Genomic DNA, 19,334 nt, shown 5'->3' with positions numbered 1-19,334 from the left:
TTTCGTCACCAGCTGAAGACCTTTTTATTCTCTCAGTATTTTAACACTTAATTTTAACTTGAATTTGAACTTTGCTGTTTTAATTTTGTATTTTAATTTTATATCAATTTTGCTGCGTGGTTTTATCCTGGTTGCGCTTTTTATACTGTATTTTGTATTTGTGCTTTTAACCTGTTGGTTGTTTTACTACGGTTTTAATTTTTGTGAACCGCCCAGAGAGCTTCGGCTATTGGGCGGTATAAAAATGAAATAAATAAATAAATAAATTTTCATCAACATTTTTTTTTTAAAAAAAGCCAAAAACTGGAATATTCCCAAAAGCGAGTTCATGAAGTATATTCCTAGCCTAGTCAAAGCAGAATGTAATAAATTAAAAATGTAATAAATAAATAAATAAATTGGCTGAAATCTACAATAGTTTTACCTCAGAGGACACCCTTACTTACGACATCTGTAAAGCAGCAGTGTATCAAAGATTTAGATTTGGGGCTGAACACTTTGGAGAGCAATTCAGAACATGTCACTTGCATTTAGGAAAATCATATATAGATCTGATTGTTAAGCTAACTGTTCTTTTTGACAAGTGAGTCCCCAGTTCAAATGCTGACACTAAAGAGAGCATGATTCTGGATCAGTTCCTTTACCAACTCCCCTCAGAAATCAGACTTATGGTGCAAGATAGATCCCCAAAAACCATTATGGAAGCTGCCAAAATCGCAGATCAATTAGCGATTAATAGAGGAGGTGGATCAGGAAGAAATTATAGAGACCATCATTCTAAATTCAGTGATTACAGAGATACTAAATTTGGTGTGAAAAAGGAACCTGAGAGAAATAAAGAATGCAGACAGCAACTTGAAGAAGTGAGGAAAGCAAAAGTGATGTGAAATCTGGTTTTAAAAGACAAAACAAGGTTCTGTTAAGATGTGGGCGTGTAGGTCATTGGGTTGCCACTACAGAATCACCTACTGAGGCCACTTAGAAAGTACAGTTCTGCAGTGTGAAGTTTGGGGAGATAGAGGAGTTTGATTCTAAGTTGAAAGAAGATGTATTGGTGGAAAACTCAATTTTCCTAGCCACATGACACTGGAGCCGGAATCACCTTTTGAGGGCAGATTTGGTCCGAAAGGAAAATATTTTACCTCAGAAAACAGTCCAAATATGAGGCATCAGTGGCAAATCAGTCAAGATCCCCTTGGCTAGAGTGAATAGCACTTGGAGATGCCAAGTAGGAGAATTTTAAGTGGGAGAGAACAGCAAGAACCTGTTATCTTGAGCCAAGATATTATGGGTGCTGGAGTGGAGAAAATTTATATAGTCACTAGGAGTCAAAGGGACAAGAGCGCAGAGCCAGCAAAAGAGGCCCCAAACAGTGTAGCTTCTTTGCCAGAAGTCAGCAAAGCTGAAGAGAGAGAAAACAGTGTTTGCAGGGATACCACGTATCTTCTATGGAGGCAAAAGGGTTCTCTGATTCAAGTGCATTCATAGAATCATAGAATTGTAGAGTTGGAAGGGCCTACAAGGCCATCGAGTCCAACCCCCTGCTCAATGCAGGAATCCACCCTAAAGCATCCCTGACAGATGGTTGTCCAGCTGCCTCTTGAAGGCCTTTAGTGTGGGAGAGCCCACAACCTCCCTAGGTCACTGATTCAAACAATAGTTACAAAGTGACAGCAGTTTGAAAGCCGCGAGAGAACAAGCCAATAGTACAATGGTTTCTTTTGATGATACAATTAAAGAGAAAATAATTTGGGAGAATGAGCTTTTTTTTTTCTTTTTCTTTTACAGAATGTGGATACCCAGAAACTCATATGCCAGTGAAGAACCAGTAAAACAGCTTACAGTTCCACTAAAGTGCAGAGATAGTTTATTGCAGATGGCTCTTGATATCCCTTGTTCTGGTCACCTAGGCATAAACAAAACAAAGAAAAGGTTGACTGCTCATTGTTATTGGTGTAAAATATCTCAAGAGGTCACTCAGTATTGTTTGTTTTGTCCAGTTTGCCAGATAACTAGGAAAAAGGGGTGCAAAACCAAAGTGCATTTTAAACCCTTGCCCACTATTGGACAAGCTTTCCACAGAGTAGGCATGGACATAGTTGACCCATTTACCAGACCTTCAAGTAAGAGGCAAAAAATTATTTTGGTAGTAGTAGGTAACGCCACACAATATCCCACCGCTGAACTCTTAAGATCTGTGGAGGCACAGACAGTGCACATCATGGTGCACATCCAAGGGTTCCAATATTGGATTCATGTCACATGAGAGCGCTTCTCATTCAGGGTGGGCGGAATGAGAACCGTCCAGAGAGCTTTGGCTATTGGGCAGTATAAAAATGTAATAAATAAAAATATAACTGGACATTATCAACCCCATTAACCCTGCTCAGTGAATGAGAGAAGCTTTCCCCCTCCTCTCTATGCCCCCCTGCTACTCCTCTCAACCAACTAATGGGAAAAGCAGTGAGAATAACTAGCCTGCCTTTCTTATTCATAAAAGCAAGCTAGCTCCTCTCTCTTTCTAAAGTGCAGTTTTGAAGTAAGCAGTTTCGAAGAGGAGTAAAATCACTATTGAGCATTTATGAATGGGGATCGCAGGCTAGTTACTCTCACTGCTTTTCCTATTCATAAATGTGAAATAACGATATTACCCCCCTTCAAAACTGCACACTTACTGCTTTAGAAAGAGAGTGCAACTAACCCGCTTTTATGAATGGGAAAGGCAGGCTAATTACTCTCACTGGCAACAGTGGTGCCTATGGGGAAAAGGGGGGAATTGGTGGGGGGGAGGTGGTGCCCACCCCTTGATCTCATCACAGCCAGGTCACAGAGACACACCCATGATTTAATGCCAAGGGACAGGGCATACTACAGGGGAATCATCTGGGAGCTGGTTTAAGTTAAAAAGAGTAAAAGGAATTTCAGAAAATACAGCTTTTTGAGATGCTGGTTGACTGTGGATTGACAACAACGTCATGTGTCACAAAGGACCTCAAACTACTCTCCCTTCACACCAAATTTATAACGATACTGTTGTTTTTATGCTTTTTATGTTTTTAAACTTTGTATATGTGTTTTAATGTTTACTGTTTTTACCTTTTGTAAACCGCCCAGAGAGCTTCAGCTATGGGGCGGTATATAAATGCAAATCATCATCATCATGATCATCTTGATCTTGTATAGATTGTCCCCTGGACTAGTGAATTTCATAAGTTACATGTTGTCCTCTTGCCAGTCCTGAACCTCCTGTGGCCAACCAATGTCACTGGATGACTCTGAATTTTAGTTTCATCATCATCATCATCATCATCATCATCATCCTTTTACTCATTGAGAAAATTCTCCAGTCCCCTGATCATTTTGATCACCCATTTCTGCACCTTTTCTAGCTCTATAAAATCAGTTTTGAGATGCAGCAGCAATTCCAGAGACACAAAAACATCAGAAGTGCCATGCTGGATCAGACCAAGGGTCCATCTAAGCCAGCACTGTTCACACAGTGGCCAACCAGCCATCGGCCAGGATTGAACAAGCAGGACATGGTGCAACAGCACCATCCCACCCATGTTCCCCAGAAACTGGTGTATATAGGCTTACTTCGGGTGACCATATTTGGGAAACCAAAAAAGAGGACACCTAGTGTGTGTGGGGGGAAGCAGCTTTCTGAGTCCTGCAGAAAGTACGTTATTCCCCTGCCACCTTAAAGAACCCGATTGGAGTGGAGGAGGGGAAAGGATTTCATTCTGCACCACCACCATCCACTCCAACTGGGGCCTTTTCTATAATGCCCACGAATGACCCACTTTCCCCTTTAATACCTCAAGTTGGAGCTCGGGGTGGGGGAATGATGTGCCTCAAGAAAGCATGTCATTCACTCCTGCCATGCTAATAGCTGCCTTAAAGGGGAAGGTGTGTCATTCCAGGACATTATTGAAAATTATAGAAAATCCCCCCTGACACTATGGAAAGAACAAAAACCAGGACAAATCCGGAGAAATCCTGACAGTTGGTCACCCTAGCCGCTTACTGCCTCGAATACTGGAGACAGTGATGTATGAAGCCACCTTTGTCATCTGCAAGGGATACTTAAAAGGTTTTCCCAAGCCTTCTGCAAAGAGACCTGATATTTTCTCACAATTTTTCTTCTCTCCCCCATTCAAATTTATTTTAATTAATTAAAATCATATTATTAGTTGAGTAAGGTACCTATAATTGAATGCCAGCCCTAATTGCAATGTGAAGTAAAAAGCATATCATTTGGGGCCTAAATTGGCTTGTAAAGCACTTGTAATTGTCCTTTCAATCTCTAAAATATATTTCTTATACAGTATGTCTACTGAATCAGTTATTTCAGTCACTTCAAATATGCTTATAACTGCACAACTTTTGATAATATTTTGTTACCTCCAGATCATCAGTGGTGGTGGGGGGATACTTTTCCAGCACATTACTAATGATTGAAACAAACCCACTAAAACAATGCTAGGACACTTAATATAATTGGAGCAAGGAATCAAGTAACAGTTGAAGCTCAGTGTACAAGAATTTATATTGTCTCATTATTTGAAAGCTTTCTAGCACTGTCATCTGATACCTCTTCAATAAGAATAGGCCTAATATTGCAAGCAGTAATTCTTGCCTTCTTTTATGTAGCTCAATGGAGAACGTTGAGTATTACAAGTGTACAATGTCTTCAATACACCAACTTATTCATTCTTTCCAGGCATTTATATTGATAGAATGATGAAATATGGATTTTGTAACTTATTACATTGATTTAAAAAAACTTTAGTTGTAGGCTTAGTTTTAAATTACCATCTTGTCCCATTCTGTGAGCTTACAGGTGATGACCACAGTAAACAATAAAACCAAAATGTAAGTCTGGTTACAACAAGGATGGTTCAATGTAGGCCACTGGACTTGTGTTCATGAGATAGACATATAGTACATTTTAAAAATTAGATTAAACTGCCTACACAAAGTACTTATTTTGGATGATGGAGTTAAGATAGATATCCTCAATGTTTCTGTGAGAGCGCACCTCCCTGAGGATATTCTTAAAATGGTGTGGGTATTGTCTTGAAAATTACACAGAGGTGACTGTCTAAAATTTCTGGTGGTTAGAGTGACTTTCAGGGGTCTGTATAGCTACTTGCCCCTCCACATGTCTAGTAAATTTAGTATTATGGCAAATTAAAAGAATCACAGAGCTCAGTATGCTTATTTCATATAGTTCACAGAATAAAGTTTTTCTTGGTGCAGAAGGTGGATTGATGGGTCACAGAACTAATCCTCCCGTTTTTTGCAGAGTGTACACAGCCCAATATATTCCCAATTCAACGTAGAAACAGTTAGAAAAATAACCTACCACCCAACCCATAGACCCATTTTCAAGCCAAAAACCTTGAATAAAGCAGTCTTTGCCTGACATTGGAAGGATAGCAGAGAGGGAGCAAACCCAACCTCCTTTGGCAGGGAATTCCACGGCCTGGGAGTGGCCACTCAAAAGGCCCTTTTGCAGTACCCTTAACTGCATAGTGACAATCTTGAAAGAAGAGCCTCTCCAGAAGATCTTAAAGATCAGGGAAATTTATATGGGAGAAGGCAGTCTTTCAGGCAGCCTTGTCCCAATCCATGTAGGGCTTTATAAGTCATAACCAGCACTTTGAATTCTGCTTGGAACAAAGACTGGTAGCCAGTGAAGCTGCTGTGACAAAGGTGTCCCATGCTTCATCTAGCTGACCCCAGTCAATAGTCTAGCTGCAGTATTCTGGACCAGCTGAAGTTCCTGAACAGTTTTCAAATGCATTTATTTACTTATTTATTTAAAACATTTATATCCCGCCCTATATCAATAAGATCTCAGGGCGGTGTACAGATAAAAGCATACCATATAAAACAGTAAATATACACAGCCAAAACAAATTAAACCATAAACCAAGTTAAAACAATATATAATTTAAAAGCAGTAAAACTATTAAAACAGTTAAAACAATGTGCCTAGTGAATTCAACCATTAAAAGCTTTGAAAAAAGCCATGATTTCACTTGGCACCGGAATAAAATCAGCGTTGGCGCCAGTCGGGCCTCCAAGGAGAGGGCATTCCACAGTCAGGGTGCCACAACAGAGAAAGCCCTCTCCCTTGTCCCAACATAGCGAATGTGTTGTGCTGGTGGGATGCCGCACATTCTATCCCCACATAGAGTGCATTACAGTATACCAAACGGGATGTAACTAAGGCATGTGTGACCATCCCCAGATGAATTGTCTCTAGGAACAGGCACAGTTGGGGCACTAGCCTCAGCCATGGAAACACATTCCTGGTCACTGCTAAGACCTGGACATCCAGATTCAGGGCCGAGTCCAGGAGCACACCCAAATTAAGAGCCTGAACCCTCAGGGCTGGTGTAACCCCATCCAATACAAATTTAATCATTATTCCCTGGTCTGCCTTTTGACTGACGAAGAGTATCTCTGTCTTGTTTGGGTTAAGCTTTAATTTCTTTGCCCTCATCCAGTCCGTTATCAATCAGGCAAACCCCAAATCTCCAGAAATGTCTCACAGCAGTTTCATGTATATGTAAAATAGCATGGGGGATAAGATGGAACCCTGAGGGACACCAGAGGCCGTGGCATTGAATATTCCCCAGCACTAGCTTCTGAGACTGCCCCTCCAAAAAGATGGTGAACAGAGTCACCATATAAAAGTCCCCCGCCATCTGATCTCACACAGATGCCCCAGAAGGATATCATGGTCAATGGTATTGAAAGCTGCCAAAAAGTCCAAAAGAACTAACAGGGACACGCACCCTCTGTCCAGTTCCCAGCATAGATTGTCCACAAACATGACCATAGCCATCTCTGTCCCATAGCAAGACCCGAGTCCAAATAGAAATGCATCTAGATAATCTGTTTAATCAAGAAATCCCTAGATCACCACACTCCAAGAATGAAATATTGGAGACGTAAGGCCCTGTCTTCAAGGCACTGAGTTGGTGCCACCTCACTCTAAACCCTGTGATTTTACTCACACACAGAGCGTGGGGTTTCCGATGGCCATCCAGGTACTGGAGCCACACACCCCATCCTCTCCCTGGTGGAAGGCGACCAATCACCAGTCGCCCTCCACTAGGACTATCCCCACATTGGCCCTAACATGATGTCAGACCACAGAAGAGCCGCACTGACCATGCTCCCAATGAAAAAGTTGGGGGTAAGTCCCTGACTTTTTCAATGCACAGCTTCATGGGAAAGCCCCACAGTGGCTGCGAGGCTGCGACTGCATCATGTAACTGATGCAGTGCAGATTTGTAGCCACCGTAGGGCTTTCCCTGCGTATAGACTGCGTTCAGGAAGAGTTTGCGGGGTTTTTTTTAACAATGGTCTTACCACTGCCTCCTTTAAGCAAGATGAAATTATATCTTGCCATAAAGAGGCATTCATCACTGCCCTTACCCACTCAGTAGGCCTCACCTCTCCAAGGATCCTGTCTACATTCTTCAGGAGCCAAAGTTAAATCCACTGGACCTGTATCAACTATAACATTCAAGTTGACAGAAAAATAACCAATTTTAACTGCATAATGTCATGCAAATTGATCACAGAAGGCTATCAAGTCCTGCACCTCTTCTTACAGGACAGACTGTAACAGTCTCTGACCACCCAAAGAATCTTGACTGGATGACTTTGAGCAGAAGCAATAGTGGTGGAGAGATACAATTTCTTTGCCACCCTTATTCTCATAGAGTAGCCCTTCTCTAGCTCATGTTTGAGCAGATTTGTTCTGAGTATTTTTTTACCAACATCACACTATTTGATGTCCCACTCTTCTCATTGCCCACAGCACCCTGGAAAACCTCATTGGGCTCCACTCTGTGGGAGAGGACACTCAGGAGCAATCCAGTCAAACTCCCAGGACATTTTTTCTGTTGCACTGATCAACCAGGGCTTCAACAGAATCTTCTGCTAAGATGACATGAAATTCACCAAGAGCCATCAGAAATCCATCCAGATTCATCAGCCTCTTGGGGAGGACCATCTTAATCACCCTCCTCACCCCTGCAGAGGCTCCGAGACCCAGCAAGTCTAAACCTGACAGAACGCCTTTCCCGACATGAACCTACCCGAACACTACGTTCAACATCTAATGTCCTCCTCTGGGTGCCTACTCCAAGGGAAGCTTGGAGGGTGGCAACAAGAGAGAGGGCCTCCTCTGTGGTGGCTCCCTGACTGTGGAACAATCTCCCTGACGAGGTCCGCCTGGCACCAACATTGTCATCTTTTTGGCGCCATGTCAAGACTTTTCTGTTCTCCCAGGCATTTAGCAATATATAAGGAGCCTGGGTCTGTTTTTTGGCTCATCATTTGTAAAGTTGTTATAGCGGTTTTAAATGTATGTGCATTTTACATGTTTTTGTGGTTTTTAATTTTTGTATATTGTTTTTAAGTGTTTTTATCTTTTGTGAACTGCCCAGAGAGCTTCAGCTATGGGGCAGTATACAAATGCAATAAAATAAATAAATAAACCCAATCAGGTAGTGATCTGTCCATGACAATGAAGCTATAAAAAGTTTCTCCACCCCCAGATCACCATCACCCCAGATACAAAGTGTGCTGCGCTAAATGAGCGGGGCGTGTTATTAATTGGGGCAGACCCAATGGCTGCCATGGAGGCTGTGAAGTCCCTCAGTACAACAAGCCACAGAGACTCCAGCCCCAGTCCCGAGACCACCTTGGCTAGCTCAGGATGGGAGACCGTTGAGCAGAGAGGCAGGGAATACACCAGTAGAATTCCTCTTCTGTCCCAACACTCACCTTCAGATACACACACATTCAACACTGGAAGATGGGGCACCTGGACAGGGTGAATCATGGTAGACTGCTGTGACTTTGCCTCCTTGACCCCCAACCCTTGCCTGCTGTAACATGGAGAACCCAGGTGAGCAAAGCTGGGGAAAATTTACTCCCTCAGTTTCATCAAAGCAGCTCTCTGTGATGCAGACCAGATCAGCATGCTCACCCAGAATCAAATCCTGAATGGCATTTTCTTTCCCATTCAACTTCCTGGCATTCAGCAGCAGTATCTTCAACTCGGGGGGGGGGGGGGCTGTCACAGGCTCTCTGAGATGGGAGACAGCTTGAAAGCAATCTACACCCTGTTGCGTTTCCTACCCCAATTTTGACTCCAATGACTCACCGCCATATCTCCCTATTCCCTCTACAATTTCAGTGGCCCCCAGCTTGTATCCTTCCACCTTTCTGTGGAAGTCCAGATACTCCATATCCTCCATGAGCCTCTGCTGCCATCACCTTGCCCAAAAACGGCACTTGTAATTATTTGGTAGCTATCGTAGACCTCTGGGTTGAGGGAGGGCTTTTCTAGGAGTGGTTGCAGAATTGCTTCTTTAAAGGACCTCACTCTAAAGGACCTCACCCTCACTTTTGAAGCTGGGACCTTCTGCATATGAAATCTGTGCTGTTCCACAGGGTTACGGGTCCTTCTATAATCCATTTGGTCCTCATTTTTATGGTTGGGTCTGTGGACTGGTAGGATACCCCATGATTTGCCCCTTTTTTCTGTCTGTGTGGTTGGTAAAGTATAGATTCTGATTCTGTCTTTTGCCTCTGACATGAATGTTGCTGGCCAGGCATGCAAAAGATGTGTTTTGCCCCACTTCCCTCTTGCATGGGTTTGAGTCCTACCAGAAGAAATTGTGGAAGAGTTCCTTCCTCTCCTGTGGGTATTCTCCACTCAACAGTATTGAAGACCTTCTTTCAGGATTCCTGTAGGTTCTTTATGCCTATTTCCTCCCAAGTGAACTAAGTATTTGTCTGGATTGTCCATCCTTCTTTCCGTGTGGTTTTGTCACCCAAATAATGTTTATTTGTGTGTGAGTGGTACAAGGAAATTTGAACTCATCTACAGAGATCCTTACAACTGGCCTGGGGAACTTCCAGCCTGCAGACTGAATCCAGTCTGCAGAGGTTCCTCATCCAGCTTAATTCTTCCCCAGGTCCTAACCTCTCCTCAGGCAATGAAAAACAACAACATTTTTTCCCATCAGAGATAAGATTTCTTGGCTTGTGCTGTCTGAGCCAAGTGGCCAACACTGTTGAGAGTGCTGTGATGTCCTTGTGTTGGCAGGTTGTGCCCCGTGTATGTGCATTATGTGGGTTGTCTCCTTTCATGCATGGCGGCTCTGAGTGCATGGGCGACATGACACTCTGCGATTGGCATGTCTTGGCAGTGTGTTGCTGGGGGCTGGGGAAGCGGTTGCTGGAATTACTACATTGTCTCTCACTGAATTGGCATGATTTTCTTCTCTATTTTGCTGGTGGGAGTGCATAGGATTCTGATTAAATTTCATCAACGTTACAGAAGCCTTAGTGGGCTTTCAGTATAGCAGAACTGTTGGCTTAACATGATTGATTTCACAAGGATTGCAGACAAGCCAAATGCATGCTGGCAAAATGAGGCATACGTTTGAGGATTAGTAGGACTTTGGAGACATTGCAGAGCCTGACTCAGCAGCATAGGATTTATTTCTTTGAAAACCACTTAGGTCTGTGGTGAAGGAAAGGGATGGGGCCAAATTTGGGAAATGGTAGTGTTTGATCTGCTGGAATTAAAATTCATCCTGAAAACTCAGATTTCACCACAACGACAGAAGGCACCAACCTGATTCACACATAACACTGGCAAATTTTGTGGACTTTACTGGTTTTGCCACATTATACTAACAAACTACCCTCTGGAAATTATTTCAATAAAATATCCCAGGTTGATCGTTGGAGATAGATGAAATGCATCCTACTCCAAACACTCTTTCAGGCCTCCCATGTAAAGGTGGAATGCCCTATCAGGGGTGGCTTAATATTCCTAAATACAGAAGGGCATTCTCTTTAGCAAGCTTCAAGGTCTGCCCATCTAACTTACTGTATTTGTTGGAAGATATCTCAAAATTCCACTGAATAAACAGATGCTGCCCATACAACAACACCGAAGTGGAGTTGATTTCACATGTCCTTTTCCAATGTAGCTACTATCAAAGAGTAAGGATTTCTTTATCCTGCCTTTCAGTTCTTCCCAAGCTGCTCTACAGAGTCTCTCATAATCACTCCTCTTCAAGGCGCCAGCAAGCTAATCACAGTGTAGGTGGCCAAATTCTGAACGTGGACATCTCTACCAGATCACATACGATGGCCTGTTCACCCTAAAATGGTATTAAACAGACCTTGTCTTATCCCTCAGCTGTGTCTATGTTTTCTCCTATACTTGTTTTTAAATGTTTTAATGGTCTGTTGACTGCAAATAAAGAATTACTTACTACAGAAACACTCTGAAAAGTCCAGTGCCTCAAGGTAGCAGTCTCAAGACAAGAGTTCTGCTGACTGGTAGTGAGAATTGTAGAGTCAGGACAGTTATTGAAGCCAAGGATCATAGCACTGGTAAGACAGATAGAATGGTTGTGCATTTAAAAAATCTATTTTATTTTGCCATTTAAAATTGGCTTTGTACTAATGTATGCAAAGCAGCTTACAACTAATATATATATGTCAATAAACTCATAAAATTTAAATACTCATTATAAATTAAAATGATAATTTGAAGCAGAATAGGATTTAAATCTTAAAATATTTGGGTAGCAGATGTTTTCATTTGATGTCTAAAGTAGTACAAAGTGAGGGGGTTTGCAGACTTTCTCTGGGGAGGTATGTGCTAATATTGGGTAAGCCCTATGTGAAATCTAACATTCAAAAAGGAATGGAGCCCAACCAATTAGACAAAAGTTTATCTAAAAACATAGAGTTGACAATGTGTATTGAGAAGGTCAATACTCTTAAAAGAGAGACAGTATCATCACCACCACCATCATCATCATCATGAACACCACCAACAATAATTTGTACTTACCCCTGCCAGTTACATGTATATTGTCAGTTGCTAACATAAATTGCAAGACTTATTCTTAGATACTCTGATAGTTTTTCTGCAAAAAGGAAGCTCCAAGACAGCAGCTGAGTTTATGGCGTCCAGAAGGCGAGCAGGAATTGTCGTGTGTGGGTTTCAATAAATCTTCATGGGCATTTTAAACACTAGGTTTCTGCAGATTATGTAAACTAGGCTTTGCTGGTGCCAAGTCTGAATTCAGAGGAAATAGGAGAATCCACTTGTTCTGCATTTGAAGGGGGCAGAATGGAAACTGTGCCTGGCAAAAGCAGGTGCTAGTAACAGGAACACAAAGACAAGGGCACATTTGCCAGATACGGAATGATGCCTTACAGGTTTTGTGCCAAAGGAAAACTAACGAGGGAGATGTAGGGGAAGTCCTCTGGATGGATAAGGGTGGGACTTCATCAACCAGGGGGCAGAGCCAGACAGCTCTCTTGCTGTGCCTACCCTTGGATTATGCCATATGGAGCAGAGGGAAGCGCAAAGAGAAAGAAAAAAGCAACATGCAACAGGAGAGGGTATGTGCTGCTTTCCAGATGGTTTCAGGTTTTATCTTTTCTGTGTGTACATATCAAATCAGGAGGATGAATTAGCAGTAGCTTTTCTGTGCAAAGATTCATTGGACACTCTCAGTTATTTATCCAGGCATTGCAGCCAGTTTTATTTGCTTAAGTTTCTATTTGCTGTCTTATGAATTCATCCTGAGGGTAGATAAGTTAAATGCTTCCATGCTCTACCACCAAAAAACTGAGGAGATATTGATGCACACGGAGTGTAGTTAGACATATTTAATGTGCACCATATTAAAAATTTGCAGACACGGGAGATCTACTCAGTTGATGGAAAAGTTTAGAACCTCTCAAAATAATGATTCTCATTAATCCAGAAGAAAATCTAGGGACGGGCCTGTTTGATGAGATTTAAATCTGAAATTCTGTCTGGAAATCATTCCATCCTTCTCAGGGAAGGATAGATTCTACATTATATGTTGAGGCTGCTCCGTTAGAAGGTGAAGCAACTATTATGAAGACTTTTATGACAATTTTGGCACTAATGAGAGTATTTATTTGTGCTTTGATATAAAATGTCGGAGTTGTTTCTTTGCGTGTGTAATGCAACTAAGGATTAATTTGACCAGAATCAGTAAGGCAAAGCAATTTCCTGAAGGAACAAAAGACAGTCTTCAAAGCTTTTTTGTGGTAGCACAGACCAAAAGCAGAGACAATGAATAAGCTAACATTTGACATGTACCTAATCCTGTACTGAGCTGTAAAAGATTAAAAGGTCCTATTTATATTAGATTGGTGGGAGGAGGGGATTCCTCCTTTCATTGCATCTGATATGTAAAATCTTACTGACAAAATGTAAGCGATATAGATTGCAAGCCGCTAGAAGCCAGCTAGTTTTTTCCACAATTAAGCATACGTAAAGGAAAACTATTACTGACAGTTATCATAAATAATTACAAAATGAATATATTTATATCCACCTTAGACTGCAACTTTGCAATAATTAATATATTGGCTTTTACAAATATAAGTGGTTTGAAGCCAGACATAGCAGCCAAAGTTCTAATGTAAAATGAAATAAATGACACCTAAGCAGGTCTGACTTGCTCTTTAACTTTAGGGCCATTTTGCATGTTATGCGGCAGCAAATCAGGTCTACACCGGAGTGTACGCTCATCAAGGAGGTACAGCTGACTCCAGTTCTCTGACATGTGTTCGTGCTATTCACTTTACACTTTTAAAGATGCAGTTATAGCATCTCATGTGTGCACCCAAACAATGTAATCTATGAGACACCACTTAAGCAGAACTATTAGGTGAATTTGTAAATCAACAATGTGGTTATCAAAGATTATGTCTAATGCAGCTCATTGGGCCACTGTGAATATTTTAAAACCTTAAACAATTAATTTGTTATGAAAGAGTATCTATGTGCTATACTAATCTATAAATGACATCCAATTCATGCTTTCCTTTTCCAGCTCAAGTTTAATTGCTTCATATCTTTCTAGCATCTATTACTTGAGACATCCATTATCTAACAAACTTCTTGTGATTTAATTTCAGAACACAGATAACAGGTGACAGGCTGGCTCCACACATTGGTGTTGGAGAGGAGTTCCACAATAATGCTTGACTTTTTACTGGAGTGCGCAACAGACACAGAAGACATACAATACCGTTTATGATTTTAAATATTGATCAAGGTGAGCAATACTCCTGCTTCATTACAGAATGTCTTACAGTAATGGTGAAACTGGTGGGCACCCAATGTACAACCTTTGCAGTACAATTCAGCGTTCTGGCTCCAAAGTGGGGAATTCGAATGGACACAGGAAGTCTGCAGCCTTGCTAGAAGTGAGAACAAGCTTAAACAATATGCAATATTCTTCAGTGGCACTTAATCCTGATTCTTTGGTGACAAATGGATCAAAAATCCTTCCAAGCTCAGAAGACGAAAACTCACAGGATCCTGCTTTCCAGATAAATAATGAATCTATGACAGGGAATGAGGTTCGCCGGGCCTACACTGCTAAATGCTTTTACGGCCCATACTTAACCAAAACTAGTATGCAGGGAGATGTGTACAACTTTCTGGAGCGGCCCAGTGGATGGAAGTGTTTCATTTATCACTTTACAGTGTAAGTACCTACCTTTTTTCCATAAGACTATTGTGTTAGACTTATCGTGAACCTTAAATTTCTTGATAGCAGAGAAAGTAAGCCATTGACTTTAACATACAAATATTTTCTCTGTAAATGTGGATCAGTAAAATGTTAGCACCAGAACAAAACAGGGATATGTGAACCCACACATCCATCTAGAAAGTTTTGATAACTCTATCTAATTTTTTTGGCTTTCCTCAAAACTCCTCAAATACTTTGCTTGTGAACGAATCCTCAAAATCATTTTCAATCTTGTGTTAGGTAAAATTTTGGTTGCCATTCTAGATTAGTTTAAGTTTTCTTTTATTTAGTGAGAGTTTGTATGGTGGCTAAAATCGTGAGCTGTGACTGGAAAGACTCCAAGTGACCTTAGTTAAACTGTTGTTGTCTCAGCCTCAGTACACCCCCTCCCCTCTACCACACACCCAACATGGGGACAATAGTGACCTACAAAACAGGCCGTTATAAGGATTACTTGGAGAATGTGCACGGAACTCTTTTACTTTCATAAACCACTACATGAATCCTAAGTATTGTTACTGGTTCACATACTGCACTAAAAGTGTACCTTTTATTTAAACATGATTGAGCCTTTCTGCATCAAAGATGATATACTGGATATCATGGCAAAACTTTTGTTTTTAACCCTTCATTTTTTTAAATAGACATTATAGTTCTTTAAAAAGCATGAAGTAGTAGTAAAGAGGGGCTTTAATTATCCTGCTATCTGTTGGGAGACAAACTCTGCCAAGCATGGTCTCCCCCCAAAATTCCTGACTTGCCTTGCTGACAACTTTCTCTTTCCAGAAGATGGAGGAAGGAATGAGGTCATTATCATCCTTGACTTGATTCTGACTGATAGAGAAGAGTTAGTTGATGAGGAACTTTGGGGGGAAGTGACTGCAATGCTCAAGTTCTTGATTTTAAGGAAAACTAAAGCTGGGTGTAGTCAAAAGTGTACATTGGACCTCAGAAAAGCTGACAGGAAAACCTAGCAGGAGGAGGAGTTCAAGAAGGATAGGAGTTCCTAAAAAAATGAGATACCAAAGGCGTAATCAGAAACAATCCCAATGAAGAAAAAAATGGAAGACAACAGAAGAAGCCAGTGTGGCTACACACAAAGTTTAGTGATGATCTGAGAATCAAAAAGGACACATATAGGAGGTGGAAGGATAGGCAGGTCAATGAGGAAGCGGACAGGTAGGTAGCCCAGAATTGCAGAGATAGTGTCAAAAGACTAAGGCCTTAGCAAGACCTAAGGTTTATCCCAGGATCGTCCCGGGGTTATCCCTGTTCATGTAAATGGCACATAGGGGATCCTGGGAGCAGGCAGGGACGACCCCGGGACGATCCCGGGATAAACCTTAGGTCTAGCTAAGGCCAAAATCTCAGAATGAGCTGAAGTTGGCGAGAGAAGCTAAGAGCAACAAAAGGGCCTTTCTCTGATACATTCAAAGGAAAAAGAAAACAAAAGTAATGGTAGACGATCTGCTCAGTGAAGATGGCAAAATTCTAACAGGTGAAAGAAATGGTGGAACTGCTCAATTCCTATATTGGCTCAGTCTTCTTCCAAAAGTGGATGTGTCACTTCTGGCATACGAGGCAAGCAGGTTGACAGAAAAATGGTCCGGGAATATCTATGCATGTTAAATGAGTTCAAGTCCAGGTCCAGATGGATTGCATCCTATGATGTTGAAGTAGCTAATGGAACCTCTATCTATTATCTTTGAGAAATCCTGAAAGTGAAGTATCAGAAGACTGGACAAGAGCAATCATTATCCCTATCTTCAAAAAGGGCAAAAGGAAGATCTGGTGTATTATAGGACGGTCAGTCTGACATTAATTAATTAATTAATTAATTAGATTTTTATACCTCCCAATAGCCGAAGCTCTCTGGGTGGTTCACAAAAATTAAAACCACAATAAAACACCCAACAGGTTAAAAACACAATTACGAAATACAGTATAAAAAGCGCAACCAGGATAAAACCACACAGCAAAATTAATATAAGATTAAAATACAGAGTTAAAACAGTAAAATTTAAATTTAAGTTAAAATTAAGTGTTAAAATACTGAGTGAATAAAAAGGTCTTCAGCTGGCGACGAAAGCAGTACAGTGTAGGCGCCAGCATTAATACCTGGGAAGATTCAAGAGCATATTATAATGTGCTCGATCTTTAGCCAACTTGGCACTAATGTTGTGATCGCTAGAAGTTAGCATGGATTTGTCAAGAACAAGTCCTGCCAGATTAATCTTACTTCATTTTTCAAACGGGTAACTTCCTTAGATAATGGAAATGGTGCAGCCATAATATATCCTGACTTAATGGAGGCATTTGACAAAGTGCTCTGTGATGTTCTGATTAGCAAGCTAGTTAAATGTGGGCTGCATGACACTACTTCTATGTGTTGGTGCAAGTTTCATAGAATCATAGAATAGCAGAGTTGGAAGGGGCCTACAAGGCCATTGAGTCCAACCCCCTGCTCAATGCAGGAATCCACCCTAAAGCATCCCTAACAGTTGGTTGTCCAGCTGCCTCTTGAATGACTCTAGTGTGGGAGAGCCCACAACCTCCCTAGGTAACTGATTCCATTGTCATACTGCTCTAACAGTCAGGAAGTTTTCCTGATGTCCAGCTGAAATCTGGCTTCCTTTAACTTGAGCCCGTTATTCCGTGTCGTGCACTCTGGGACGTTCGAGAAGAGATCCTGGCCCTCCTCTGTGTGACAACCTTTTAAGTATTTGAAGAGTGCTATCAGGTCTCCCCTCAATCTTCTCTTCTCCAGGCTAAACATGCCCAGTTCTTTCAGTCTCTCTTCATAAGGCTTTGTTTCCAGACCCCTGATCGTCCTGGTTGCCCTCCTCTGAACACACTCCAGCTTGTCTGCGTCCTTCTTGAATTGTGGAGCCCAGAACTGGACGCAATACTCTAGATGAGGCCTAACCAGGGCCGAATAGAGAGGAACCAGTATCTCAATGCAGCCCAAAATAGCATTTGCCTTTCTTGCAGCCATATCGCACTGTTGGCTCATATTCAGCTTGCGATCTACAACAATTCCAAGATCCTTCTCGTTTGTAGTACTGCTGAGCCAAGTATCCCCCATCTTGTAACTGTGCATTTGGTTTCTATTTCCTAAATGTAGAACTTGGCATTTATCCCTATTAAATTTCATTTTGTTGTTTTCAGCCCAGCACTCCAGCCTATCAAGATCACTTTGAAGTTTGTTTCCACAGAGTCCCATTGGCCACTCTCTCTGTGACATTTGCTACAGCAGGAGAGTGGAACTGGTGGAGTCCTCTAGAGTAGCTGCTGGTGTCACTGAGTAGGCAACTGACCTGGAGAGCCCCACTGTCCTGCTGCTACAAATGCCACAGCAGGAGAGCAACCTGTGTAGCTCCTTGGAGCACCCGCTGTAGGCGGTGGTGGCATGGTCCCCTGGAGGGGGCCGGGTGAGGCAAGTGTGCAGTTCGCCACTCCTTATGCTCTGCCACCCGAGGTGGGGGATTGACTCCACTTTCGAGGTGAGATGGCTCTGGTTCCATAGCTGGCTAGAGAACCACGCTCAAAGAGTGCTTGCCAATGAGTGCTATCAAACTGGAGGGAAGGTATTGAATGGGCTGACAAAGGGCTGAGTTCTAGACCTTGTACACTTAAAAACATTATTACTGCCTTGTAGGAAGTGTTGGGGAAATGCTTCTCAAATCTGTAGATACAATTGGGTGGGATAGCTGATACCTTGGAAGATAGAAACACAATTCAAAGTGACCTTGATAGATTAGAAGACTGGGCAGAAAATAACATAATGAAAATTAACAGAGACAGATGTAAAGTTCTTCATTTAGAGAAAATCAAATTAAAAGCACAAGTATAAGATGGGGAATCCTTGCTTTGATAATAGTGTGTGTGTGTGAAAAGGATTTTGAATTCTAGTCGATCACAAGCTGAATATCAATCACCAGTGTGATGTGAATGCAAAGATGTGAACCGCCCAGAGAGCTTCGGGTATTGGGTGGTATAAAAATGTAATAAATAAATAAATAAATAAATAAATGCAATTTTAGGTTGCATCAACAGAAGTATAGTTTCAAAATGAAGAAAAGTAACAGTTTTGTTCTGCTCTGGTCAGACCTCACCTCAAATACTGTGTCCAGTTTTGGACCCCACACTTTTAAGAAGGATTCTGATAAACTGGAATTAGTTCAGACAAGGGTAACAAAGATGATCAGCTAAGTCTTATAAGCTAAGTCTTATAAGGAAAGATTGAATGAACTGGGTATGTTTATCCTTGAGAAGACCGAATGGGGACATGATAGCACTTTTCAGGTACAGAGGGAATATGACCCAGGCTGTGGAGTGAGCAAGGGATCCCAACATGATGCTGGGGCTATGTCAGGCCCACCTGCCTGCCCACCTGCCTTTGGCACCCGGTCTGTCCTCAGGTGATGCAGGATATCATCCTGCTCTCCTGCTGCACCTCAGCAGCCACTTCCTTTGCCCTCAGAGGGCTGAGCCCAAGGGCTGGTGGCACCTTGTTGGCCATGTTGCCCTGAGGATGCAACCAGGTGCCTTCTTCCAGGCTGTGCTCACGTCCTTTGTTTTTTGTGTTTTTTTTAATTAATTAATTAATTAATTAATTACATTTATATACCACCCTATAGCCGAAGCTCTCTGGGCAGTTTACAAAAGTTAAAAAGTTAATCAGAC

The 19,334-nt window shown here is 41.8% G+C and overlaps 1 protein-coding gene across 1 annotated transcript in view; it reads left to right on the top strand.

The window, feature by feature from the left end:
* The first annotated feature begins 14,196 nt into the window (after window positions 1-14,196).
* LOC134404312 (potassium voltage-gated channel subfamily KQT member 1-like) overlaps window positions 14,197-19,334 on the top strand; it is a 466,408-nt gene continuing 461,270 nt past the window's right edge. The window contains exon 1 of the mRNA XM_063135026.1: window positions 14,197-14,603. Coding sequence (XP_062991096.1) covers window positions 14,197-14,603 — 407 coding nt within the window. The remainder of the gene's footprint in view (window positions 14,604-19,334) is intronic.

This window comes from Elgaria multicarinata, chromosome 9 (assembly GCF_023053635.1).
Source record: "Elgaria multicarinata webbii isolate HBS135686 ecotype San Diego chromosome 9, rElgMul1.1.pri, whole genome shotgun sequence".
Lineage (NCBI taxonomy): Eukaryota > Metazoa > Chordata > Lepidosauria > Squamata > Anguidae > Elgaria > Elgaria multicarinata.
The sequence above is the reverse complement of the archived record's forward strand: the minus strand, read 5'-3'. Positions and strand labels throughout refer to the sequence as shown.